Raw genomic sequence first — 26997 nt, forward strand, 5'->3', positions numbered from 1 at the left:
AATTGCAATCGTATATAAGCTTTGACTCATAACAAAGTATGTTGAAAAATATGTATGCTTTCCTTAAAGTGACAATTTTAAAGCAAGATAAAATTCTTTTGCTTTTATTCAAGTGTAAAAGCCTTGGTGGTTGTGGCTGATTGCACTGCAGTTTAGCTAAATGGGACAGATATGCTAAGTATGTGAGAACATAGTTTCATATATTCTGTGCAGGTAAGGTGAAAAATCACAGGCTGGGGAACTTCAGTAAGCAGTTGGCATTGCAAATACTAGTTTTGTAGGAAGCTGATGCTAGTTTGGCATTGGTTTTATTTATTATTTTCTAAGATTTGCCTGCCCCCATTTAGTAGATGTCAGATTAATAAAATATAAATGCTTCTGATTGCTGAACCTTTAATGCATCATTCTATAAAAGTATTTATTCAACAGCTGCAAATACGGTAACAAAAATTCTTTATGATACTGAGAGTATTTTAATTAGTTTCTCCATTTCAAATGTTCACTGTAGAATCACAGAATCATAGAATACTTTGGGTTGGAAAGGACCTTAAGATCATCTCGTTCCAACCCCCCTCCCATGGGCAGGGACACCTTGCACTAAATCATGTCACCCAAGGCCTCGTCCAACCTGTAACAGAAATTCTTTATGATACTGAGAGTATTTTAATTAGTTTCTCCATTTCAAATGTTCACTGTACATCTGGAAGTTCATGTTTTCAACTGTTCCTCCCCCTTGTGTACCTGTACCAGCTGTCCAGTTGTTTCTCAGTATTAAGCTATTGCTTTTATCTTGTTCATTAAAAAAATGTTATGCTCTGTTAAATACATTGAATTCTCTTTTGTAGTACCTGATTCGCCAGGGTGAGAAAGTTTGGGCTGTTCAGCCTGGAGAAAAGAAGCTGTGTTGAGATTTCCTAGAAGCCTTCCAGTATCTAAAGGGGGCCTGTAAGGATGCTGGGGAGGGACATTTCATTATGGACTGTAGTGACTGGACAAGGGGTAAGAGGTTAAAACTTAAACAGGGGAAGTTTAGATTGGATAAAAGGAAGAAATTCTTTACTGTTAGGGTGGTGAGGCACTGGAATGGGTTGCCCAAGGAAGTTGTGAATGCTCTCTCCCTGTTGGTGTTCAAGGCCAGGTTGGACAGAGCCTTGGGTGAGATGGTTTAGTGTGAGGTGTCCCTGACCATGGCAGGGGGCTTGGAACTTGATGATCTTAAGGTCCTTATCAACCCTAACTATTCTATGAGTTGTGCCTAATAATATGGTACTATTTAGTATGTCTGGCATTGGTGTTTTGTTGCTTTTTGGGGGTTTTTAGCCCATCATTCCTAAGGTGAGATATTTTCATCAGGTCAGTCTGTTCTTTTTAAAAAAAGGAATCACTACTGTGTTAATATCCTCACAACTTGCTCTTTCACTTCTGCATCAGGGTGATGCAACAAAGATGCCAGTTTCTGAGCAAATGCAGTAGAGTCCCCACAGAGTGTAAAGAAAATGGAACTTTCACTGTATCGGTCCATTGTGCCATCTCTGTTGTTCACATTCTTTTTCAAGTTTGCTGCAAACACCAGGGCTCTAAGCAGAATATCTCTGTTTGTACAGTTGTCAAGAAGTAACAGCAATGTTGGCACCTAGGATACACAAGAAATAATCTGCACTTAATCACCAGCACTAAGTACATGCAACTAAATCTTAACAAAAAATGAAACTAAAATAAATCTACACCTAAAGCATCAAAACTAGAAACCCTGCCAAATACCAGAACTCCATATGCTGTGAAAACAACACCAGAAACTTGCCCAGCATGCACATTTCCTCTGTGAAAGGACTGGCTTGTGCATCACAGGCTAATAAATGCTTTGTGTTTTCCATCTCCAAAACACGGCTGTCTGGAAAAAACATCTTCCATCATCAAACACGGCTGTCTGGAAAATTCCCATTTGGGAGAGAAGGTCTGCTTTCCCCCTCGATGATGTTGCTTTTGCCCTTTGCAGTGCTCTGAATGTTTTTGTTAGCACATCTGATAAATGAGAAAAGGATCCACTTTTGACAGGACTGAGTATTTAGCTACCCTAATCTTGTTTTAATAATGAGAAGCCAGCAGCATCTAGACAAGCTTTGCTCACAGCAGATAGCTAGCTCAAAAATAAAAGGCACTGCATGTTTTAAGGAACTTACTTTGGGGAGGAAGATGCAGCATCATTTCCATCGCTAACTGTTTTGATATGAGGAAATGATATGAAATATAAACCTGTATGCCAACACGAGCAGCAGTCAATGTCAGATACAGTTCTGCAGAAAGACCTAAATCAACGCACAGGGAAAGTTTACTTAATAGTGCTCAGAAACAACATTTTTATGGCTGCATTTGAGTAAAGGAGTGGGGATCTCAGTGGAATTTGGTTACAGTAGAATTTGGTTAAGTACAGTGTGTTAGCCATAGAAACAGCTGTTGAGAAGGCTCACTTACAGTACTGAGTGTATCTGATGTTTGTATCCGGTCTTCAATCTACATGCTGACTGCCTGTCTGGAAATGAGGCTTTGCGTACTTTGCATACAAAAGTTCCTAGTACTACCTCTTTGGTGCAAGGGGAAGATGAGAACAGGCTTCCTGCAAGTTCTGGACTGATTATCTGGATGGTACACAGGGGCCAGGACCAACTGTCCCCAAGTGCATAGGCCCTCTGACTCTCCCCCTGCACATACAGTATCTGTATTGTGCTAATCTCTGGAAGAAAGCTGCCCTGTGAGAGAATGCACTTTGAGCTATTCATCTTAACCTGGGACTGCCTAGGATTTTACCTTGGAGTTGCATATATATTTCTAATACATTAGAATTCTTCTAATGCATGCACACACCTACATGCATACACATGTAGAAATGCTAAAAATACAACGAAAGAGCAAGAACCTTACTTGACCTCTGAGAAGATGTCTTGTCATGGCTGGGTTTGCAGATAAGTTCACAAGTACTTTCAAAACCTGAATCTGAAATGAGGAACACCAAAGTTTATTGCAAGCTCCAAAAACCAGTGAGTACAGCAGTAACGGCCATCAGTAATATCAGCGTTGACTTGGAGAGGAAAAGGTAGAATGGGTCAACTAACATTATGAGTTGTGACTTCAGTCAAACCGCTAAAGGGTCCTACAAGAAATCCAGAGAGGGACTTTTTACAAGGCCATGTACTGACAGGACAAGGGGGAATGACTTTAAACTAACAGAGGGGAGAGTGAGATTAGACACTAGGAAGAAACTCTTTCCTACGAAGGTGGTGAGGCATTGGCACAGGTTGCCCTGGCAGTGTTCAAGGCCAGGCTGGATGTGACTTGGAGCAACCTGGTCTAGTGGAAGGTGTCCCTGACCGTGGCAGGGGTTGGGACTGGATGAGCTTTAAGGTCCCATGAACCCACACCATTCTGTGATCTTGAATAAACACTGAATTTGATCCCTCTTTGAAGTTTTTCTTTCAATATTACAGTGGCTTTGCTTGACTTCACAAATGAAGATTTGGGAAGGGCTTTATCCATGCTTACTACAAGCGTGCTGATGACTAAAAAGGCCAATGTGACATAGGCAAATCTGGTTGCAAAAAGCACAGTGAAAGGTCTCCTTGGATGGTATAGGTGGGGCAAGATTCTTTCTACGTTGTCACACTCACAATATTACAGTAGTTCACAAGTAAGCACAATTTCCCTCTGCAGTCACTGGGGTTGCAAGAGATGCAGTAAACATAAAGGAGTAGAAATCCATAACTTAGCTTACTGCTGCCTGGCCCGTTTCCCTGGAGAGACTGACGCATCAGTGAAGCCTTTCACACACACATTCTCCTTGCTCTTTGATGCAGGCAATGTTTAGCAAGCAGGAGAGAATTCTGGAGTTGCTATAGCAAAGGCGTAGGACAAGAGCAGTGCACACAGCACTGCTGTGGTAGAGCTCTAGCCCAGTGGTTCTACTATTAAGATTCCCTTCCTCCCCTCTTTCTGTATTTACACTGAGAAAGCAATGTAGATCCGTATTTTATATGGTTTGTGCACTATCTGCTATCGTTAACGAGTATTTGATTTTCTAAGCGGAGTCTAAACCATTTTACAAAATCAGTAAAACAGAGGCAAATAAAGCAGCTTCACAAATGGTTTGTAACAGCACCTGTGTCCTTTCAGTTCCTTCTGAAAGCAAATGAAGCAGGCATGGAATTGAGCTTATCATTTTAGGGTGGTAGTTGCTGGTAACAGACATATTTGTCAACAGTCGGAGTCCAGCTAGCTGCAGGTCAGAGTTCAGGGGAGCCGACTCAATATTCCCACACACTTGTGTAATATATACCTGGGGAAAAAGAGAAGTCATCTTATTATATAAGCAGTGACCTAGCTACAGGAGTGTAAACACCTCCTGAATACTACTGCGTGAACACAACCTGATTAAGGTTCTTGGAAACAAGTACCTGGTTGCTTTGTTTTGAATACATTCAAACATTCTATTGCCATGACAGAAGTGGGTGTCACAGAGTTACGCTCGCTAACCTTCCTAAAGTATCAACTGCTGTGAAAACCCAAACTGCTTTGGCTCCATCTCAGAGGCGGCACAGCTGCTTTGAGGAGTTATTTAAAATAAATCACAGCAACTAGCATCTTCTTAAATGTTAAGAACAAGTTAAGGACAAGTCTTGGAATGAAATCTTTCTTCCAACCACATGGCCCATTTACTAGTGTTCCTCCATGGGAACAGTGATGAAACTGACATTAACAAGTATTATTTACCAAATTTTCTTCTGGGTGTCAGTATACAAGAAAGCTGGGGGTCCTAACTAAAAAAAAACCACCCTACTTTGCCTTTACCAAAGGACTTGTTTTCTTCCCATATGCCTATACAAATACTTGCCGTTGGCAAGCACTACTTGAAAAAAAGTTCCTCTGTGCTAAAGATGCTACAAACTACCACAGAAACAAACTGCCTTTTTATCAAGCTCATGAAAAAACTAGGAAGAATCTTCAAATCTGCATCAACTCACTGCTTGGACACTTACTGGTCTTCTTACTAATCTGATAATGTTTAAAGTGGACGCTTTCTGATAGTTGGTCCTTTCACATCCATAGCATCCCCTACATTTACCAGTGGGATTTACAGGTTTTACATTATTCTTTTAAGGTGAAAGTATCACCCTGAAAAACTGGTCTCATACAAACCCACAGGATCAATTACTGCTTTCTTGTGCCTTGCCTAAGAAGTCATGCTGAGTTCAGTCTGTAGCTCATCCTGTTAAACAACCACTGCTGATGTTCTAGGTATGTTTGGAAATCATCGTGCCTCACATAATTTTACTATAAACTTAGCAGCACAATCTCTGTTTCATAGTGTTTGGTAAAAGCTGGACACAAACTGCTTAGTTTCCTAATTGTCTTTTTAAAAAAGTGCCAGTGATGCAGTAGACTTTTAAGCTATCATTTGGGCCTTGGGGGACACAGATCATCCAGATCTGCTGGCTCCTATGTCTGACATCAAAACGTTTTGGCATCCTGGTTTGTATTTAACAAATATGCTGAAAGCCCTCTACTGTCTCCTGTGTCTCAATTACTTTGATTTTTCCCTTCAAGAAACTTACCTGTATCTCTTCCTGATTTTTAATATTCATACTCAAATTATTAAGTGCATTCAGTGCTTTTTCTTTAACTTTGGGAACACAATCTGAGAGCATCCCTCCAATAACAGAAAGGCCACCCAAATTCCGGATTATATCCTGTAATGCAAACCAGATATTTAATAACATTTTAAAGATCCAGATTTAATGCTGAAGGCTTTTCTCAAAGTTTTCATTTTTAACACAAATGGAATGTGTGAATGAAGACTTCCAGAATAGATTGCTTTGTTTAAAGAGATAGTGTTAGTAGATACTGCTTTATTGCTTCCACTGAAATTAAGAATAGTCCTGCTTAGGGCCAGAGTATTGACATTATTTAACAAGGGCACACCACCATTCTGTTTAAAATCTGGCCTGCAAAGCATGCTTAAAGCATTTTAAAGAACCAAAGGTAGTTATTTCTTACTGACTTTATAGAACAGCTGAGCCAGGCCACAGTACCTAGAAGTCCTGACTGAACAGAATTTCAAACTGCAGCTTTATATTATTACAGCAGAAGTTCTAAAACTGTACCTTTTCCATTAGACTTTATCTTTTAAAAGTCTTTCTCACTTAGACTGAAGCCATCACTGGAAGAAAACGTGTACTGATTTCAAGACAATGAAAAATGGGCCAATATGTGTTTGGATTCAGTCACATTCTGAGGAATTTATATTAAGAAAACAGTCCTGAGGTGCCAGAATAGGCAGCTGTTGTAAGCACCATACAAAAAGGGTGGGGAGTTAAAAAAGGTGGACCTGCCCTGGAGATTAAACCTTTACAAAGGCATGAAAATCTGCATCCAGCTTAAAGCTTTTCTGCATCTTATTTCCAACTGATTTGAAAAGACATGGATAGCTGGAAAGTTGCTAAGACGCAAATGGCATACAGCTTTGTAAAGATAATTAAATATAATAATTTGTAAAAATAATCTCAATTATCTCAGTAAATTTCAGATCTGATCATAAACCCTTTTCCAGTTCAACCCTTTCATTAACTATAAGCAATAAAATACGTGTTTTCGGTACATTTAAAATACAGAACTCTGTATGGACTTCAAGTTGTACAAACATTAAGCTTAGATAAATTCTGTGAAGCTGGTAAATTCTATTATTCAGGCTAGCAGAAATTGAAGCATAGACATAAAATGGATTTCAGAACAGAAGCTATACAAACTCTCAGTTCCATTTCCCTCTTCAGCAAAACAGCACCTCTCATCTTGCGTGCTAACTGGTATTGAAATGTTGTTGTTTTCTGCATAACAATACTTACTTGATTTACAGAGAAGGCAGCACTGTTGCCGAGAGTGATTAAAGCTTGCTCTTGAATTAATGGATCATCTGTGGCATGCAGCAAATAAATAAGTTTCTGTAGAGCGTCTGCATCCATCGTATGGGTTGACACTGGAGGACTGTTATCTGTTGGCATTTAAAAATGAAATACTTGATACCAAGTTTGGGACATTTCACTTTGTTACCACTTAACGTTTTTTACAATGCTGAGGTTTAGCTCTCAGTTGCAGGACACACTGTTCTAACTCTGATTGCACCCACTTCGCATATTGTGGCAAAAAGGCTGTTTTACAACAGTGAGACTTCTGTCCTTTTTCCTGAGTCCTCCCACTACTTCTTTTCAAAGTAGAAAATAAAAGGAATACATAATAAGAGTTCTAAGTACATTACTTATTGGCTAATCAACAGCAAACCTCCCTTTCAAAATTAATATTCACCAAACTTTATTTTTTTGTGTTCCCTGAACTATGTGGGAACCTGCCTGGACACTACATGAGAATAAAACTTCTGATCTGCAGACTGTTACTTCCAAAGATGATAACAATGTTTTGTAAGCACCCTGAGGGCCTTTTGACAAAGCAAGAACCACAATGCTAAGAACGCTGCCCATCATGGCATCACTACCAACCGAGAGGCAGTTTCTGAGTCAGGATGATGTTATGGAGTCCCTGGCTTTGATAAAAGGGTGACACAAATGCCATCAAAGACCATTTTCAGCCAGGTTGGAGGCAGATCTACTTAGCTAGCTGAAAAGCCTGAAGACTGGAGCTGTGACTACACGACTAGTCATAGTTGACTTCAGGTGACTTTGGAGAAGCTAACCAGTCCTTTATAATTCCGTGTACTTGCTGCCACCATCTCAGCAGGCAAACACCATAGTAATTTTAGGGGGAGCTCAAAGATAATTATGGTAATCCAAGAACTAGCCTGGAAAACAAAATTATTTTTCATCCTCATCTGAATACTTTGTTTAGCTCTGGATTACAGGGGAAACACAAACAACTTTAATAACAGAACACCAAATCAGCCCATTAAGTAAATACACTGACTGGAAGTACACTTTAGGGGACTTTAAAGAAATAAATTAGCCTTTTCTAAAAATACAACATGCCCCAGAGGCCTTTAAAAACGCCGCCCGGCTGCTGCTGCGGGAGGGCTGCTGAGCAGCCCTCTGGTGCCCCTCACACGGCGGGCAGGAGCCCGGAGCCGCGCCCCTGAGGTCCGGGCAGGGCCCCGGCAAAGGCCGGAAGCTGGGCTCAGGCCCAACCCACCGTGCCTCACCGCCCCTCACCGCCCCTCACCTGGCGGCGGGCCCCGCGCCGCCCCTCCCGCAGGCCGCGGTCGTTGCCGGCCGCCCGCCGCCAGCCTCCACAGGCAGTAGCAGGCTCCCGCCCCGAGCACGATGGCCGCCGCTCTCGCCGCCACCGCGCCCCGCGGCTCCCCCATGCCCGCTGCCCCTCTGTCCGCCCGCGGAAGCCTCCGCCCCATCCGGCGCCGACTCCCGTCTTCCTGCAGCCGCCGAGCTGCGCCGCCGGGGCCGGCCGGGTTCGCTGGGAGGGTGGCTCTAGTGTGCATCATTCTCTGGGGATAGGGTGAACGTGCGCTTTTTCATGGCTACTACGCCATTTATAAGTACATTAATTAAACCACACACAAGCTGCTCCTTAAACAGTTACAGTGTTTTAACAAACACAGCAATATGTTAAAAATACACAGGCTGGAAACGCTTGCCTCGGGGTTACATGAACCTGCTGGCAAATCCCCACCCCGCTGGTGCTGCCTGTGCTCGTCCTCTTTGAATCTGAGCTCCAGGGTGCGATTTCTCAGCTGCTGCCAGTTCGGACACGCCGCACCGCACACGTGCGGGGCCTCCCCGCCGCACACCGGCGGCGGTAGCAGCAGCAAACACCGGCAGCGCTCAGCTCGGCTGCAAGCCAGGCTGGTGGGAGTCAAAACACTGGGATCCCGGCGCCACGCAAGTAGTAACGGGCAGATGCTCCCCTCTGTGCCCCCCACGACCCCAAAGTCCCTCCACCGCCCCATGCCCGCTCGGTGCGGAGCGAGCAGCGGCTGGGGCGGACTCGGGCCAGCTCACAGCCGCGGCCCCGTTGCTACGCAACCGCTGCCAGTGCGTCCAGCACGCCATGGAGTCCCTCAGGACGGCGAGCCCCGAGCTCCGAGCTTACTTCAGCCGCCACGACCTCCTCGACGTGTACGAGGTATCGGCGGGCAGCAGACACATCGCGTCCTCCTCTGCAGCGAGCAGCGGCCCACGGCCATCCCCGTGCCCGCCGGGACCGCTGGCCCGCGCACCGCTGTCTGCAGGTCGGTGCTGTCCGGAGCGCCATGGCCGCCCCTGGCCCCCACCGCCCGGCCGGAGGTCGTTCTGGAGGTCAGCCTGGTCCCCACTGGAGCCGGTGGGACCGCAGACTCCCCGGTACCATTGGTGGGAGGGATCCCTCTCCCCGCTCAGGGGTCCCCTGATCCCTCAGCAGTGCCCTGGAGACGGCTCGTTGGGTCCCTCAGCCTTGGCCGGGGTATTTCATTCCCTGATGCTGGGCTCTGCTGGCACGGGGCATGTTTTTGTTCTGCTCCTTGTGTTAATGGTTTGCTTCAGTTTGTGAAAACTTTAAAGACAGAGCAAAGATAGAACAAGGTAATTCCACTTCTTAATCCATACTTAAATGATGACTGAAATGATAGAATAAACTTGGTTGGAAAAGACCTTTAAGATCATAAAGTCCAATTTTTCCCCAGCACTGCCAAATCCATCACTAAACCATGTCACTAAGGGCCTTGTCTGCACATCCAGGAATAGTAACATAACCACTCCTCTGGGCAGCCTGTTTCAGTGCTTGACAACACTTTTGGTGAATAAATCTTTCCTAATATCTAATCTAAACCTCCCCTGGCACAACCTGAGGCTGTTTCCTCTTGTCCTATCGCTTGTTACTTGGGAGAAGAGACCAACACCCACCTTGCTACAACCTTCTGTCAGACAGTTGTAGAGAGCGGTCAGGACTCCCCTGAGATTCCTTCTCTCCAGGCTGAACAGCCCCCAGGTCCCTCAGCTGCTCCTCATCACGCTTGTTCTCCAGACCCTTCACCAGCTTCGTTGCCCTTCTCTAGACCCACTCCAGCACCTCAGTGTCTCTCCTGTAGTGACGGGCGCAGAACCGAACACAGGATTCGAGGTGTAGCCTCACCAGTGCTGAGTACAGGGGGAAATGAAGACAAACACAGTAAACTGCATTTGTCCCTTTACAAGATTTTCATAATTCTTCAGTTTTAATTATGAAAGCACCTCTAGACTTCAGCTGAATACTCTGCTTCCTGAGTTCTGTGTGTGTGTGTGCGTGTGTGTGTGTGTCATCTTCTAATGGCCTGTCAAAGGTAACTATGGCAGCAAACCACATTTCAGATATTGGTGGGTTAGTGGTATTTATTGGTCTGGGAATAAATAAACTTCCATGAAACGTTAGAGAATAGAACTGTTTGTCAAAAGGATGGGGTGGGGGGTGAGGGTTGAGGAAAACAGAGTTGGTGGGTGTCTGACCCAATTCTCTCTATTTCTTTGGTTTCCCCCATTTGTCATACTCACTTTTGCCTACTTCAAAACCTGCAGCTTTTCAGTTTCCTTAAAACAAAGGCACAGTGCACAAATACAAGTTTAAGAGACATCCTGATACTTTTAAGCTACTAAAAATAGACTGTGTTTGCAGGCAGCTGCTGCAGCCAGGATTTCCATGGGAACATTAATAAAGAAATCTTGAGACAATTAGAATAATTATAGAGCAGTGCTGGCAGGCAGACCTAGTACCTCTCCTCAGAGTCTGTCTCTTCACCATTCTTTGTTTTTTTGAAGCACAGGAAAACAAAAGATGTATTTCTCGATTCTGCAATAGCTTACATTTCCATCCCCAAGCTAAAGTTATAAATACCTTTGTAGCAATAGTGGCATTGAGTCAACTAAAAATGAAAAAAAAAAAAATAGGGTTAAGATTAAAGCAAGTTTCTTAAAAGAAGAGCCAGTTTAAAACCTTTCTATGTTTGGGTTTTTTTCTTATTTCTTAGAGGTTGGTGCTTGCTGGTATCTAGCCATATTTTATTTCATTTTATTACATTTTAATTTCTTTATGAAGTTACAGTATGCTTGGTATGAGATCATACTGGTCCATGTATTAAGGAACATCAAAGCTAAGCCAAGACCCATGAATGTTTGTTCACATATTCTCAAAATTAAAGATAGAGAGTTCTAAAATGGCCATTTGTTTAAGTCTTCTTATGGTTAGGTTGTGGTTTGGACATGGTCCAAACACAGTTGGAATTCAAATAATTGTGTCCAAACAGTTTGGGATTCAGTGCTGCATCTGAGCGTTTCACTCCTGTCTGATTTCTCTGTTTCAGTTCTCATCCAGATTTACTTTTAAACAGTCTCCATAATAAGTCTGTAACCCTGCAAACACCATGCTGACTTGTGAAACCGTATTTTGATGAATGTCCAGGTGTTGTCAGGACGTAGCAGACTTCAAGGATAGTCTTTCCTGATCAGAGGTTCATTAGTCCTGTTTTTCTTGGTCCTGGTTGTCTCAGTCCTGTTTTTCCTAGTCTACCTACACAAGGCCAAAGCCCCTCTGGCTACCAGTTCTCATTGTAAATCACTGTTGTTTCTCAGGTCTCCCAACCCTTGAAGAGATCCTTGTATCTGGTCAGGATCTTTGATAGTAGTGCAGGTTTCAAATTCTTAACTAAATACCCATGGAGCTTTAACTGAATACCTGTGGAGTTTGGCTGTATGGCTTATGGAGCTGAGTGGTGCTTGTCATACATACTTTGTTAATGACTGGTGTGAAATTCTCTTGCTTTACATTCCTTGTTTGACAGCTGCTCTGTGTTTTATCAGTACATGGTTCCTGCAAGTTCCTGCAGCTGCAAGGAGTATAGCAGAGCCTGGCCGCAGTGTCTTCACTCTGTTCCACTCTCTGTTCAGTTTATCCTGAAAGCATATGCTAAGGTTTCCTGGGGAACTACCATAGGGTAGATTCTGTGCGTATCAACTGCATTCCATCCTGGAAGTCACAGCTGCATTTTATCCTAAAATATCCTTAATAGTGTAATATTGAGGATCTGGGGGGATGAGTGGTGGTCTATAATTTCTCCCAATATTCCACATGCTTTTTGGTAGTTAGTTACTCCTTTCACATGTAAGTATGCTTTCAGCTGTTTAATGTTATGAGTAAGTAAATCTTACAGGTTGAGAAAAATTGCTGATGATTCTTTCATATTGTTGAGAGTCTTGGAGAAGCGTAATAGAAATAGCCAGACTTGTACTGGCCTGAGTATCACTGAACAGTATCTGAATGGGGATTGCAAGACCAAGTCTTACAGTTTTATCCCTTATTAAAGTTTTATAGAAGAATTCTCAAAGGTTAAGCAGAGGCCTTGCTCTTCCTTGGTTGGATCGTTTGGATTTCAGAATGATGGAGGGATTTTAGAACATCCAAAGGAAAAAAAAGTTCTTTGTGTTTGCTTGAAAAGGGGAAAAGAAAGTAAACAAAACTTGTAATAGTTAAACAATGGCCTTTATATGGCAGACACGTACTGGCTTAATCCAGCAGAGGGAGTAGCCGACCAACGTTGGGGTTGGCTTTGGGAAATCTGTCCACAGGAAAATTCGTGATGAAAGCAATTTAACTGCCTGTAAAGTATTTTAAATTATATTACATCTCTTTAATTACGATGATAAGTGATGGATGTATAATATTTTTTTAGTATAATCAGCCATCAAGATATACATTGCAAATTACATTTTTGTTAAGAAGATTGAAGAGATGTTAAGTTTGGAATCAGTGTGTTGATTAGTGTTTGAAGTATTCAAGGTGTCTGAACTAGAGACAGTTGTTTTTCATTGTGCTAGTGCATAAATAAAATTTCTTTTATATTGACTGTTCGTATTGATCTTAACTTAGAATCATGGAATAATGTAATGTTTTGGACTGACAAGAACATTCAAATGGCATCTAGTCCAACCCCTGCTGTGGGCAGGGACATCTTTCACTAGATCAGGTTGCTCAAAGTCTGTCCAGTCAGATTTTGTACACTTCCAATGATGGGGCATCCATAGCTTCTGTTCAACAACCTTCAAACTCCCCTTCCAATTTACATTATTGTCCAAGTCTGTTTCTACGTGGTGTTCTGATCAGCACATGGGAGGCCTCTTTACCATGCCAGGCTGCTCTCTGCCTGCTCTCTGCCACTGCAGAGTGAGGTGCTACTTGACAGAGTACCTTTTCCTGCCTCTATTGTTGTGCATGGCTTTTGCTCTGTATCCATAGCATCCTGAAAATAATTCAAGAACATGCTCCATGTTATTAATAACAAGAGAACGTGTTGAGAGTAGTATTGCATCATTTGAATTCGTACAGTGAGTAAACCACTATACTGTTGTGTTGTTTTGAAGCATCAAACATGTAACAGTTGCTTCAGGTATTTCCTAGTTTTACAATTTAGTTTTATTTTTATATATAAACCAGTTGTATGACAGTGATAACAAGTCAGAATCAATGTGGATGTTAGAAAACAAAGAAAGTATTTCTACCCAGTGAGTGCATAGGTGAAAGGCCGTGATTTGGGAAGTTAAATGTAAGTGAACAGTGAGATTGGGTAGTCAGAATTTTGGTGATGAGCTTATAGAGGCCTGAGCAGAACTTTGAATGGCAAAATTTAGATGTACACCATCTAACAGCACCATGGGGAGTAATGGTAGTGAAAAGTGGGCAGAGGTGAAGAAAAGCATTTGTCTAAGTGTCAGGGCTGAAGGAAAATGTAAAAGACAACTAAAGGACAAATGAGTAAAAATGGTTCCTCAGTTATTATGCGATATTGCTAAAAGATAGTGCAGAGTAGTGTGGTAATGGCAATCCTGAAAAACAAACCTTTCTTAAAACTGAATTTTGTGTTCAATACTGGATACAAGATCAGTTTCTGGCCATGCTTCCCATTCAACATACTTCTTACTTCACAGGATTCATCTTGTTTTAAATTTGGGTTTATAAACAAACAAAATGATCCAATATTCTATATATTATTCCTTTAATGCACATTTAAAGCAATGCAATCCTCAGTAGGAATTGTTATAGAAATACCATGTATTTTATTACTATCCTAAAACCAGTGCTTTGAAGTCTAGCAATTGAAATATGCTGATACATGCAATATTGCCTTTAAAACTTGAATGAAAATGAAGGTAAGTGATAAAAAGAGATGTCTCTGTTTTACAAAATTCAAAGATGCAGGTAAAGTTGTGTTTATTTTGACAGTTTCATATTGAGATGTTACTTTTGCTGTTAACATAGGGGCATTAATTTGCAATTTCTTTTTGCAGGTGCTGCTTTGTGCTGTAATTGGTATGCGTCCAGAAGATCCACTTAAGTTTTTAGAAGAAAAGCTCAGAGAAATAATGGAAAAGGGATTAGATACTGTTTTATGGTACATATGAAATGATTGTGTGTGTGCTCTGTAATTTAGAATATTGAACTTGGACTTTTAAAACATGTTAATGTGCAGCTCCTGTCAGAGTTACTTCCCTTCTTGCTTTCATTTGCAGATATGATGAAGTAATTTCATTGTTCAAGTGTGTTTCATGAAAAGCTGTGCTATGTAAATATGCCACCCTTGAGGTTTATAAACCCTGAAAGTGTTGAATATCAGGAAAAAAGCTCCAATTGGTGTAGAGGGAAGAGCAACAAGCCATAATGATAATTACATTGACATGAATCACTGAGAAGAGGGAATACCCTCTTTCCTTACTTGATGGACTTCATCCAAGAATGCAGTTTCTTTTGTTGCTGTCGCAGTTGTGCCATAATCAATCCTGATGTTTTAGGATATCATCAGGATTAATGAACCTGCAGTAAAACTTTAAATATTGAGAAGAACTTCTGCTAAGATTGTAGTGTAAGCAAATAAGAAGAAAGATGAACAAAATTTCATACCAGTTAGAATGCCTGGAGGCAAAAACTGCTGGGAAATGAAAAAGCTTTGTACTGGAGGGAGATGGAAAGTCTTAGTTCAGTATGAATTCAATTCTGTGTTCCATGTAAAGTTTATACAATATAGATTTAGAGTTTGGGTAAGTAGGTGTGCTGTCACTAATGCAGCTTTTTAGTAAGGGACTTCTGTTGAGATACTAATTTCTGTAAAATGCCTCACTGTTGTCAGAAAACTGCAGTGTTCATCACTGGATTAAAACTGATCCCAGAAGATGCTGTTGATCTATTTAGAAGAGAGATAGAAAACCTTAGAGAATGAGCAGCTGGAAAAAAGAGGGAAGGCAGTATAATGGGCAGACAGAATCACAGAATCACAGAATAGGGTTGGAAAGGACCTTAAGATCATCTAGTTCCAACCCCCCTGCCATGGGCAGGGACACCTTACACTAAACCATCTCACCCAAGGCTCTGTCCAACCTGGCCTTGAACACCATCAGGGATGGAGTATTCACACCTTCCCTTGGCAACCCATTCCAGTGCCTCACCACCCTCACAGTAAAGAACTCCCTCCTTATACCCAATCTAAACTTCGCCTGTTTAAGTTTGAACCTGTTACCCCTTGTCCTATCACTACAGTCCCTAATGAAGAGTCCCTCCCCAGCATCCTTATAAGCCCCCTTCAGATACTGGAAGGCTGCTATGAGGTCTCCACGCAGCCTTCTCTTCTCCAGGCTGAACAGCCCCAATATCTTCATATGGGAGGTGCTCCAGTCCCCTGATCATCCTTGTGGCCTCCTCTGGACTTGTTCCAACAGTTCCATGTCTTTTTTATGTTGAGGACACCAGAACTGCACACAATACTCAGAGTGAGGTCTCATGAGAGCAAAAGGGCAGGATCACCTCCTTGGACCTGCTGGTCACGCTCCTTTTGATGCAGCCCAGGATACGGTTGGATTTCTAGGCTGTGAGCGCACACTGAAGCCAGCTCATGTTCATTTTCTCATTGACCAGCACCCCGAAGTCCTTCTCCGCAGGGCTGCTCTGAATCTCTTCTCTGCCCAGCCTGTAGCTGTGCCTGGGATTGCTCTGATCCAGGTGCAGGACCTTGCACTTGTCATGGTTAAACTTCATGAGGTTGGCATCAGCCCACCTCACAAGCGTGTCAAGGTCCCTCTGGATGGCATTCCTTCCCTCCAGCGTATCAACCGAACCACATGGTTAATGCTAGGAAAACTGGCATCTTTTGCAATGTGAAGAAGCTGCACCTACCTTGCTTTTGTGTTCTGTGCAGTTGTCGCTTCTGGTTGAAGTTTCAGTAGGAGGTGGATAATAATTCCTTAATCTTTGGGCCCACTCAAGCAGGGATCTCTGTAGATCTCTGGACACCCAACTACTCTGTTTGCACTCATAGATTGACTTTATTGTTTACTTTGCATTATTTATGATGTCTTTCCTGGAAGTTGAAATCTGACTTGATTTCTCTTTTAATTTTGGTCTTCTGGTAAATACTTTTTGTTTCAATATTTTTCATGGAATTATAATGCAGCATAGTCATTTCTGATTGATTTGTCTCTTGTAGTGTGTCTTCTTTTTCTGTAATGAAAACAGAAGTTTACCTACCTAGACATGGCCTGTTTGCAATAGCAGGAAACATTGCTCCAGCTAAAGACAACTTGAAATGGCTGTTCAGTTAATATTAAGATGAGAAATAGAATACTATAATCTGCCAGGAAATGTCGAAGTTAGATATTACATGGAATGTATTAAGCTCTGATGTACAGAATATTTCAATGTGTCTCTAAGAGTAGCAATAATATTAATAGAATAATCAGTTTTCATACTTTGTAAACATTTAAAAATGGCTGCTCTAGGTATTTGTAATAAAAGTGATACAGATCATAATCTTTTAATAGTAATGATATAAAACTGTAACTGTAGCTAATCTAGTAGGTACAGAGAAAAGATGCATTTTCTTTTGGGGATATTAATATGTTTAATATAATTTACTTCTCTTTTAAAGGTGTATGTGTACAGATCTGTCTTTACACCCAAAATTTAAGAGGATTTCAGAAACGTACCTGAGCACTGTTTTTGGACTAGGTGTTGAACAACTGGTAAAAATCATTGAACATTTGCATTAACTCTATGCTGTCAACACATTTTCTAATACAGAATATTCATACTCTGTTTTTAAGTTTTCTCATGTTACTCTTCTATAGCTGATGTGAGGAATATGATAATTTGCTTTTCTTTCTATTGATATTGATTTGTACCCAAAACTTAATGTAATCAGAGGTGAGCATAGCATCTAGGCATGTGGTGGGGAACAAGTAGTCAAGTATTTGGTCATAATTTAAAAAGAGTTCCCCATAAATACAAGTCTAGTTTCAATAGCATGTTTTTTCTATGCATTATTTGGTTTTACTTAGGCCTGTTCCTAAAACTGCACTTGAACTATAATAGTTACAGCATTATTGTACATGAAGTAATGAGGAGGTGCGCATTTTGGTTTTACTGATCAGAAAGTAACCTGTAGAGAATAAAAACTCTAATTTTGTAACATTCAAAGGAGAATGGAAGAATGAGGAGAATGACCATGGAAGAAGCAGTCTAAGCAATTTAGTCAGTGAGTTGGCAAGCAGTGTGACCAGATTTTCCTCTTAATTACTTCTGTATAACTGTACTCAATTCTGTCTTAATCCATCTGTACTGTGAGTTTACCGCAGTTTCATTTCAGCTGTTTCCTCTTTTAAGTCTGAAAGTGGAATGGTTGATTTATACAGTATATGTATAAATATACAAATGGGTTGCAGTCAAATCCTCTTACAGATTTTCTTAGGAGTAAGAACAATAAATAAGGTGACCCCCAGTATTTCCTGAGGCCCAATTCGTATTTGTACATTCAAAGGAACATATTTGCTTTTACAGAGGTCTTCTTGGCTCATAGTCTTACACAGTTTTGGTTTTGTACAAGTTCAAATGGGTTTATTAAAATACTAATGAATCAGAGTAATGTAAATAGTTTACATAGTGATGAAACATAAAAGTATTTTTGTAAAGAGTAACTAACGTATTTGTTTAAATTGCTAAATTGTGGGATACAGCTGATTGGTAAAAGGGTTCATATGAGGGATAAAAGATGGAATTTCAGTTATTGAACTTTCCCTCAAGCACACATGCTATTTCTGTTACATATGCTAATTTTGCTTTTCCTTTAAATTCTGTGTGCAAAACCAAAAGTGTAATTTTGTAGCAGACAACAGAAAATTATACTTAAATATTAACCTTTTTAGAATAGATACTTAATTTGGACCAATCAACATGGAAAATACAAGATTTCATCCTTTTGTCTGATTTCTAAATGTTAATGACACAGCATTGTTTTGTGTAGTAATGTCATAAATGATTTGTTTAGGTAACTGAAGGATGTGCCAAAGCATGGGGCTTTTACAGCAGAAACTTAATGAAGCTGTGTTTTGGGTAAGTGTATGCATTTTACATATACCTCAGGAACATCTTAGGAAAAAATATTTCATCAAAGCAATATTTATGTTGTTCCATAGTTGGGGGGAGGGAAAAGTTTTCATTTTAATAGATCAATAAGAATAGAGATTAGAAACTTAGATTTGGCTTTATTTTTCTTCAGTAATGTTGTTCTATGTTAAAAACAGGCAATTTTGAGTTCCTGCTTGTTCCAGACTGAACAAAGGCCTTTGATATTTCTGTCCTCTAATCAGCATTATTTACTAGTTATACGGTAGTATGCCCAGGAATAAAACGATAACTTGTGCTTGGTTCTGAAAGTAAAAGATCTGTGTTCTCTTCTGCTCTTTCTTAGGTTTCCTGAATGCTTGAGATTAGGTTACTCACGCTTTATATAATCCAATTTCCCCTCTTAAAAATGGGGATACTCCTTAGCTATGTTTGAAAATCTAATCACAATAAATAACCATGTTCGCTGATTTCTTTGTTGAAGGTATCTGTATCCAAATTTAATGATCCTCCATTTAGAATAGATACGTTTGGCCTGTTTTGCACTGAAAAGTGTGCAATGCTTATTATATAGGAAGTACAACTCTGACAGGAATACTGGTGTAAATCCTTACTAAGCATCACAGAATCACAGAATTGATAGGGAGGTGAAGATTTTCAAGCTATCCTGTGATTAGCCTTGGTGAACACTTCCCTAGGCTGTTTTCAGCCATCTTAAGAATCACAGGTGTTGGAGACATAACAATCTCTGCAGGCAGTTTATTCCAGTACTGCATAATCCCTTCTACTAGAAATCTCTCGCTAATATCTGGGCCTTCCTTGCAGTAAGAGGACCCTCTCCTCTCCTCCCCTTTTTTTGATTTCTGTCTTACACAGCAGAGGCATGGAAAGTTATTCCTTTTTCCTTTACAGCAGCATTTTGATGATTGTCTGAGCTAACAGTTTTGTTTAATTATTACAGAAGTTGGACTGGAATAGGAGAAAGTTCCATTTCTGATTGCTCCCAACTGTATGAAATTAAATGATTTTTTTTTTTTTTAATTTGAAATGAGAGATATTTTGGCAAATGAGAGTAGTCATATAAAATCTAATTTATTCAGTAATCTTTCCAGCAAATCAGGTATAGAGGGGTAGTGGATTTTAATATATCAGCAACATATGATTCATTTGAAATACATTTTTTTTGTTGTTCTGAATCTTATTATTTCTTTTTACTTAACTTAGAAGAGACTTTTTTTTTTTTACCAAAGTTTAAAACTGTTAAGATATAAATGGAATTTATACTCTATTACATTAATTTTTATTTGTATTGCCAAGAAAATGTAAGTAACATTTAAGTAAATGAATGCATTTAGCACGTTAGAATTATTTTCTATAAACACTCAAGTGTCATCCTATAATACAGCCATACATTGAAGTATAGCTGACAGCAGCAGGAGAATATGATGGTGGAAACAAGAAACCTTTTATTGCTCATAGAATATTACAGAGAATTAGAAATTTTATAAAAATGAGTGGATTACTACTGAAAAGTATTATCATACATATTTTATTTAACTTATAAACAACAAACAACAGTTTTATTCAGAAGTTTATATTGTTAAGCTTGACTGCTTTGTAATTTACAGCAAATTTCAAAGTTCTATAGATTTTGCTTCATTTGGGTTAGGAGCTGTATTAAATTGTTCATTCTGATTTCCATTTCAGAGGATGGTTAAAATATCACCTGCTGAAAAAGAATAAAAGGCAAAAGGCAGAGCAGAAGGTGGCTTTGGCAGTAGACCATTATAACATGAAAATAGTAAGAGTTATTATACAGAAATGGAGTATGTGGGTGAATATTCACAAGCAAAAAAGGACATGTAAGTCTGTATAGCTGCTTTGCATAAGACAAAAAATGTATAAAAGGAAACTATGCTGTATACTTTAAATATGCTTGGTCCCAGTATTTATCTAGCTATCTGCATGATACCATTCACTGGTTGACCTGTGGTGACTTAATGCCATGAATGCCATGAGAGGCAGTTCCCTCTATTTGCTGTTAGGACAGATGGTGCTGGTACTGTTCTCTAAAGTCTGAGCAGTGATGCTGATGCAAAGGCCTGGAGGTTTTAGGGAAGTGAAGTGTATGTCAGAAGTCCAGAGTGGAATGAATCAGGATGCTTATATGGGGGTGAAGAGTGCAATGATACAGGAATAAACCAGAAGGGATCACAGAGTTGGAGTCTTGGTTTCAGTTAGAGGGAATGCATGACGTAAAGGCTGGGAAGGAGTGAAGAAGATCAAAATAAAACTTAAAAAATCAGAAGAAACTAAAAAAGAAACACTATGTGCATTTTGCCTGGGACTTCACATTTCCTTGATCCTGCCAGTATGAGGCTTTTAAAATGTGAACAACAGCTGTGACCATACTCTGTTATCCTGTGTCCACCCAGACAGAAGTGTCATTAAAGAATGGGCCAAACCTACTACCTATGGGTTTGAGTTTGAGCTCATACAGTTACACATAATTCAAACATTCCTCTTACAGAGCTAGAGCCTTAAGCTGTTGTCTCACTTTCCTAGGTAGTTTTCAGGGACTTCTGTTCTTTTTTTTTTTTTTCATATTCTCTTCTAAATGTTACTTTCAGCCAAGGCACCTTTTACTGAATTTGTTCTTACAATGTTTGACTTACGTGCCATCTGAAACATTATTAAAGTCTTGTAATTGTGTTTTATTTTACTGAGGTCTGTATACATCTGGAACCTCCAAGCTCTGTGCAGTTATTGGGTAATTTGGTAGATCAAACTGTAGATCGGTAATGTCTTATATACAACTCTAACACATTGGAAATATGTCATGTTTATGCCTTGCCAGCTAACTTGAAATCCTATTGCAATAGTCTTAGTTATATCTATTGTAAAAGGTTATTTATTTCCTTACAGAACCTGAATTGATTATCTGTTTTATTGAAATGTAATTTGATAGTCATTCACCTAAAGCACTTAAATGACGTATTTCTTACTTGTGGTCCTCAGATTGGTTAAAATTATGTATATTTTCAGTGGCAGTGACAAGACTGCAACAGATCTTTAATAAATTATATTTAAATGCTGTGGTGAAGGCTTGGCACGCAGAGGCCCACAGTTCTTCGGAAACAAAAGCATATTTTGAGGTATGCAGTATAATACTTCAAATATAGTAAGCTTAACGTTTAAAGATTAACTCTCTTAATTCCAACTGAAAAACCAGCTCTATCAATATTAAATGAAGCATTTTAGTACTACTACTACTAATACTGCTCTATAGTACTGGTGGTGTTATGGGCAGCAGATCATTACCTCTCTAGTCTGCAAGTAAAAGTTTGGTCATATCTTAAGCAGCAAAAGGGGTTGAGTGTAATTGGATATTACCAGTGATCTAACTAGCTTGGATCAGGCAGTTGATGTCTTAGGGATAGTATTACCAATTGAGATGATCACCAGTAAAGATGACGCCTCTGTATCCCTGCCACCAGAATCCAATAGGTATAGACTCCTGCACAGTGAGGAGAAGGCTCAGTAACCTCATCTCCCCCTAACAAGTGTAGGGTAACCAAAATTGTGATCAGCTGAAAGTAGGCAGCACATAGGTAGCCCCATGTGCCCCCTTGCCAGCAGCTGTATCTGGTCTCACTGTGAGAAACAGGGCTTTTCTCATTTCTGGGAAGGTTTCTCCTGCCATGGAAGAGAATGCTATAGCTTGATGCTCAGCAGATACTATGTGGGGAATGGGAGAAATGGAAGCTGCAAGAATTGGATGCTGCTAAATGGGGTTCCAAAATCATGCTCCCACTGTTTAGCTCCTTTCTCTTGCCCTACTGTAGGATGGTCAGAATGGAAACCAGCCGGGGACAATATATCATTTGCTGGCTGCTAGACACCAGTTTTAAAATCCTTCCTGGAGTAAAGCTGTCATTAGTGCTGCTGCTTCTCTGGTTTCCCAAATTAGCTGCTAGACTCTCATTTTTATTTTTGTTTTTTCTCCCTCTCATACATTTTCTTTATCCTATTTTCTTGCTGCTATCTTAAAATACTTAAAATGTTAGTCTGACTATACTGAGTGCATAAAACTTGCCCTGTTTCTGGAGTGTATTAGGGCATTCTTAGGGAATAATATTCTTAAATTCTTTCCATTCTTAATAAACAGATGAAAGGATTGTTTTGACTTCCATAATTAGATTAGAATGTTCAGAAGAGAAAGAATATAACAGAATCAATTTTCTTGTGTACTTTTGTATTGTGTACAGTTCTGTAAGCATTTTGGGTGCATCTATGTCACCTAAGCAAAGGTTTCTGATGTAACTTGGCATGCCCTGGGATACCTCAGGCAAGGCTAGACCAGACAGGTCTTCAGCTTAAAGCTCAAGAAATGCAAGAATCCTCTTCTCTGTATATCTTCCAAGCTTTTGTGGATATCTTGGATAATACAGGGCATCTAAGATAACATATATTGGTTTTAAAATGTAGAATTAAATGATCAATGTTTAGAATTTGTAAGAAACTAAATGGGCCAGAAGAATTTACATTGCTGCTAAAGGGCAAATACATTTTCAGAATGGGAAGTTACAATCTAAAGCTCATTATTCCCATTTACTTGGTTCTTTCTGGCTTTCCCATCCCACTGTTTTCTTCCTTCCCATTTTCTTTATTCCTAATTCCTCCTTTCCTGCATATTTTCTTTTTCTTTCCTCTTCTCCTCTCTTCCCTGTAGCAGTATTTAAATAAAAAACATTTTTATAACCCCTGACACTCTGTTTCTAGAGCTAGAATAAAAGGAGATTCAATGTTGCTGCCATGTCGAGTATATATGAAAAATACTTCAGTATCTTTCATGCCGTATACATTGTTGGATACAATATGACATCAGGGAGATTTTAGTAATACCTTTTGAAGACTTGTCTGAAAAAATCATGTGCCATAGTGTGTTTATGTCACAGTGTGTACACAACGTTTTAGTCTGGAAACGCAGGTAGTCTCCTATGCTTCTATATTGTATTGCTATGGTGGAAAATCATGAGGTGGATCCTAAAACTACAGTTATTCTCAGTAATAGCAGTTACAAATATTCATCAAGGTGTAACTAGCTGGGATTTGAAAAGTCTAGTTAAGTTTAGAAAAAATAAATTTAATTTTTAAAATATTTAAATGTATTTGAAACTTTGAACCTGCAATTAAGTTAAAATTGTGCTTTCCTTGTACTATGTTTTTTTTTCAGAGGTTGTCAAAGGAAAGTCAGAAAGAATGCTGTGAATCAAATGATCTTACCATCAGACATGAAACATCCTCTTTACCAGAACAAGCCTTGTTACAGGTTTGTGGTAGTTGGATGTTCTTTTTGATTTTTCATATGTATATTTCATAAAGGGTATATATAATATTTTGTTGAAAATAATATGTTTGTGCAATGGACAGAAAGGTTCCTGTTTACATTGTTCATTTAAGTCAGATGGAATCCTTTGAAGGATGACAATGCTATTCTTCCCTTTAGTGGCACCTAATCATAATCTGCATGTCCTAGCCTATGTCCATATCTGTGCAACTTCTCACACCTATAAATAAATAATTATTGAAATATTCAGGAATTCTGAGGTTGGTAGTAGCATCCTTTCTTCATTAAACCTCCTGAAATAGGTGTATCTTTCTGTTAGTTCTGTAACAATATTGATGGTATCATTCCTTTTTTTTGTAGCTTGGGAGAAATCTGTTTATCTTAATCTCTGAGCCTTGTTTTTTAGACATCCAAACCACGAGCTCAAAATATAGTGACATCATAAGGTGTCCTTTTCAGTTGCCCTTTTTTGAGGTCACATCATGTTCACACTTACATGTGCTACTGTCACAAAGGATCAGATCTTATATGCATAAAGTCTATGCACATAAAAAGCAGAATCTGGAAATTAGCACATCAAAAAGAATGACGGCTATTCTGAGGTATGTAGCCATACTTTTCTATTAAAGCTACAGAGCAACTGTAAAAATACTTCATATAGTTTTCTCTTCTTTTTGCATATAGTTTTATAGCCTATATAAATCAAATATACTGTCAGTGCTACTTTAGTGGCTTAGCAGAAAACATTAGCATCTTCCATTTCTAGAGCAATTCCAACTCTGAGGTCTGGAGCTGAAAAGCAAGGTAGTTTGCCAGTTTAGAGTTTGTATATATTATCATAGTGCATATGTTAATGTGTGTCTTTGGGCAGAATGAAGTAGGAAGTCAGAATTCTACTGATTTGAATAGGAAATAATAACATAAAGAATAAGAAAAAAGAAAATTGCATAATCCACACAGATTTCAAGCCATATTTCCACCCATATACATATCATTGTAGGATGTGGAATTATTTTTGTTTGTCTGTATTTAAATAGCATTTACATATCTAAAATCCAAAAGCTACAGCTAAGGAAGTTATATGTCATAAAAGAAATCAAAATTATATCACTGCAGTGGAAAAAACACAAGAGGTAATAAAATTAAAAACAACAGTAGGGTAAGGTGAGTATATTAGGGAACATTAGTCAAAACTTCATTCTGGTAATGATGATGAGTTTTTCACTGCAGAGCAGTCAGTATCTGTTGGATTTTTAGGAAACAATAAATGAGAACAACATCTTCTGAGTATTTCAAATCTACTGATTAATTTAAAAGATCTTTAACTAGCAGTATGCCCATTCAGGAATCTGCCTTTTTTTGTCAAAATTCTCTTCTTGTGACTGAGCACACAGGTAAAGATAAAGAAAAGTGAAAATCCTGCATCTTAAGCAGCGTTTCATCTCCCCTCCTTCCCTGTGTGCTCCTCCCTATGCCCCGTCCAAAAAATTGGACCAGCAATTTCTATCTTCAACAGAATGAAAAGAATAACATTACTTTGAGATAGTGAGGACACAGGTTTGGGATATAGATGAAGACAATAGTCAAGGCAAGAACAGGGTGGGAGTTTGTGTTAACTGGGTGGTGTGCTAGACAGGGTTCAGGCTTTGCCACCTCCGTCTTCTTTTTTTTATGTGCAGTGGCTAGACAAACTGAGATGTCATGGGATGTGCCATGGTTGCTGTGGTGCATGGGGGTACAGCAGTTCCCTGGTTTTCCTAGGGAGCTATCCCAAGTGAAGTTGGCCACAGGGAACAGAAGCTAGGGTTGTGTTGGGGTTGGGAGGATTAAGGACTGGGATCAACAAAAGGACAACAGCAGCAGTGCAGGGATTTGGCGGGATGCATGGAAGCATCCAGGCCTAAGGAGCACCTTCTGGCAGGTCTCCTTCAGGCACAAGAGAGAGAACAGGCTGAGCCAGCTGTGCTGAAAGTATTTTTGCAAGTATTTTTTTGTGTATGTGGGATAAGTCATGCAAGTGATTACATATGTGGGCTGGAAGCTATTGCTGTGGATCTTTGGGGCAGGCCAGAAAATAATGGCTTTATTTATGTGTAAAGTGCAGAGGGAACAAAATTATTACGGAAGAGCAGGAAGCCTACCAAAATGTTTCCATTTTGTATTTGAAAACAATGCATCTTCCTTGATCCAGAGAGAAGTGCAAATCAGTGCGGCTTTCACCTGGCTTTCTTTTTCTTGAGCTGTCTCTATTTCATTTAGTACAGGAAGTGCAGAAAGAACTCTTTTGTTTACTGGCACAGACCAGAGCTTCATTCTAGCTGAGTGCCTAACCATTTGCTGCAGAAAGACAGAGCTTGCTTCCTTTCTTCCTCTCCTTTCTCTCATTCTTCTCCATCCTCTCCTTTCTGTCTCCCTTTCTCCCTTTTTCTGTTTCCCCCTTTCCCCCTGTGAAAAGAGGATATACCCTCATGCTATCTTTTTGTGGATCCAAGATGTTAGATACAATCTCCTTCCACAGAAGATTGTTACTGGGTGCTGTCTCCTCCAGGGCAGATCTGTGTTTGCTCTGAGCATTCACAGACTGAAAAATAAAGTGCGCCTGGACTTCTCAAAGTTTTGGAGCTGACGGTACAGAGACTTTGGCATTGTAGATGACATTTGGTGGTGGATCATTTCAAAATCACAAGTTATTTAGCAAATATCATTATCAGCATGCTATCATTTACTGCAGCTTTCTGTTCTGCTTCTGTGCAAAAACCACACCTGTCAGTCTACATTTACTGAGGGGACAAGCTCTGTCCTCAGGGCCAGCTGGAAACTATTTGCTTTGTAGATTGCAGTTTTCTAAACAAGTAAGAGGTACCACAGTACACTGACATTGAGTTATTGACAGAAAATTATTGCTGTGCTCTAAAGCTGGTTACTGTGGGCTTGACCTACCATGAAATAAATGTTTCAACAGACCTTTTCAGAACTGAACATTCGAAAGGTTACTAGTGAGACAGTGTCAAAGTAAAAACTTCTCTTTTGTTCTTCTGATATGAAACTAAACCCTATTAATGAATAATAATACAATCAATTTTTTTTATTCTAACAAGTCATATAGTTTCATTTCTTCAAATACTTTTTGTGAGCTGTACCAAAATTTCTTAGGTTTTTAAATTAGATTGAGTTTTGAAGTTAAGGAAATAATCCACATGTCCAAATGAAACAGACTTTTTGTTAGAGAAGCCAGTGATGGATCTGACTATAAT

General features: G+C 39.7%; 2 protein-coding genes across 10 annotated transcripts in view; one reads left to right on the forward strand and one right to left on the reverse strand.

Moving 5' to 3' along the window:
- Nucleotides 1-640: 640 nt before the first annotated feature.
- On the reverse strand, nucleotides 641-8776 carry ARMC10 (armadillo repeat containing 10). 5 transcript variants are annotated; one of them, XM_061366323.1, is made up of 6 exons: nucleotides 8642-8776; nucleotides 6891-7036; nucleotides 5604-5738; nucleotides 4151-4327; nucleotides 2920-2991; nucleotides 641-1633 (listed from the first exon to the last, which is right to left on the reverse strand). In XM_061366323.1, exons 2-6 carry the CDS (start codon nucleotides 7005-7007, stop codon nucleotides 1385-1387), a joined length of 750 nt encoding a protein of 249 aa, XP_061222307.1. In that variant the 5' UTR covers nucleotides 7008-7036; nucleotides 8642-8776; the 3' UTR covers nucleotides 641-1384. The 5 variants fall into 5 exon arrangements, with proteins under 5 accessions (XP_061222307.1, XP_061222304.1, XP_061222305.1 ...); XM_061366320.1 differs by lacking the exon at nucleotides 8642-8776 and adding an exon at nucleotides 8212-8385 and having other exon boundaries at nucleotides 6891-7039; XM_061366321.1 differs by lacking the exon at nucleotides 8642-8776 and adding an exon at nucleotides 8202-8385 and having other exon boundaries at nucleotides 6891-7029.
- A 236-nt stretch (nucleotides 8777-9012) lies between these two features.
- The window catches only part of FBXL13 (F-box and leucine rich repeat protein 13), an 85000-nt gene continuing 67015 nt past the window's right edge, over nucleotides 9013-26997 (forward strand). For 3 of the 5 annotated variants that reach the window (XM_061366328.1, XM_061366331.1, XM_061366330.1), the window contains exons 1-7: nucleotides 9013-9129; nucleotides 14295-14398; nucleotides 16922-17015; nucleotides 18317-18381; nucleotides 20101-20255; nucleotides 21439-21548; nucleotides 23630-23725. In XM_061366328.1, the coding sequence (XP_061222312.1) occupies nucleotides 9055-9129; nucleotides 14295-14398; nucleotides 16922-17015; nucleotides 18317-18381; nucleotides 20101-20255; nucleotides 21439-21548; nucleotides 23630-23725 (699 nt within the window). In that variant the 5' untranslated portion in view covers nucleotides 9013-9054. Of the gene's footprint in view, nucleotides 9130-10277; nucleotides 10304-14294; nucleotides 14399-16921; nucleotides 17016-18316; nucleotides 18382-20100; nucleotides 20256-21438; nucleotides 21549-23629; nucleotides 23726-26997 lie in introns of those variants that run through there. The other 2 variants (XM_061366329.1, XM_061366332.1) reach the window with 2 other exon arrangements.

This window comes from Neopsephotus bourkii, unplaced genomic scaffold (assembly GCF_033783945.1).
Source record: "Neopsephotus bourkii isolate Nb327-2 ecotype Australia unplaced genomic scaffold, CSIRO-AGI_Nbou_v1 NB_1328, whole genome shotgun sequence".
NCBI classification, from domain to species: domain Eukaryota; kingdom Metazoa; phylum Chordata; class Aves; order Psittaciformes; family Psittacidae; genus Neopsephotus; species Neopsephotus bourkii.

Coding starts and splice junctions, on each gene's coding strand:
- ARMC10 (XM_061366320.1), bottom strand. CDS start 8,356: ATGGGGGAGCCGCGGGGCGCGGTGGCGGCGAGAGCGGCGGCCATCGTG. Junction 7,040..8,211: donor GGCGCGGGGCCCGCCGCCAG/GTGAGGGGCGGT, acceptor TTTAAATGCCAA/CAGATAACAGTCCTCCAGTG. Junction 5,739..6,890: donor CTGCCTTCTCTGTAAATCAA/GTAAGTATTGTT, acceptor TTTGCATTACAG/GATATAATCCGGAATTTGGG.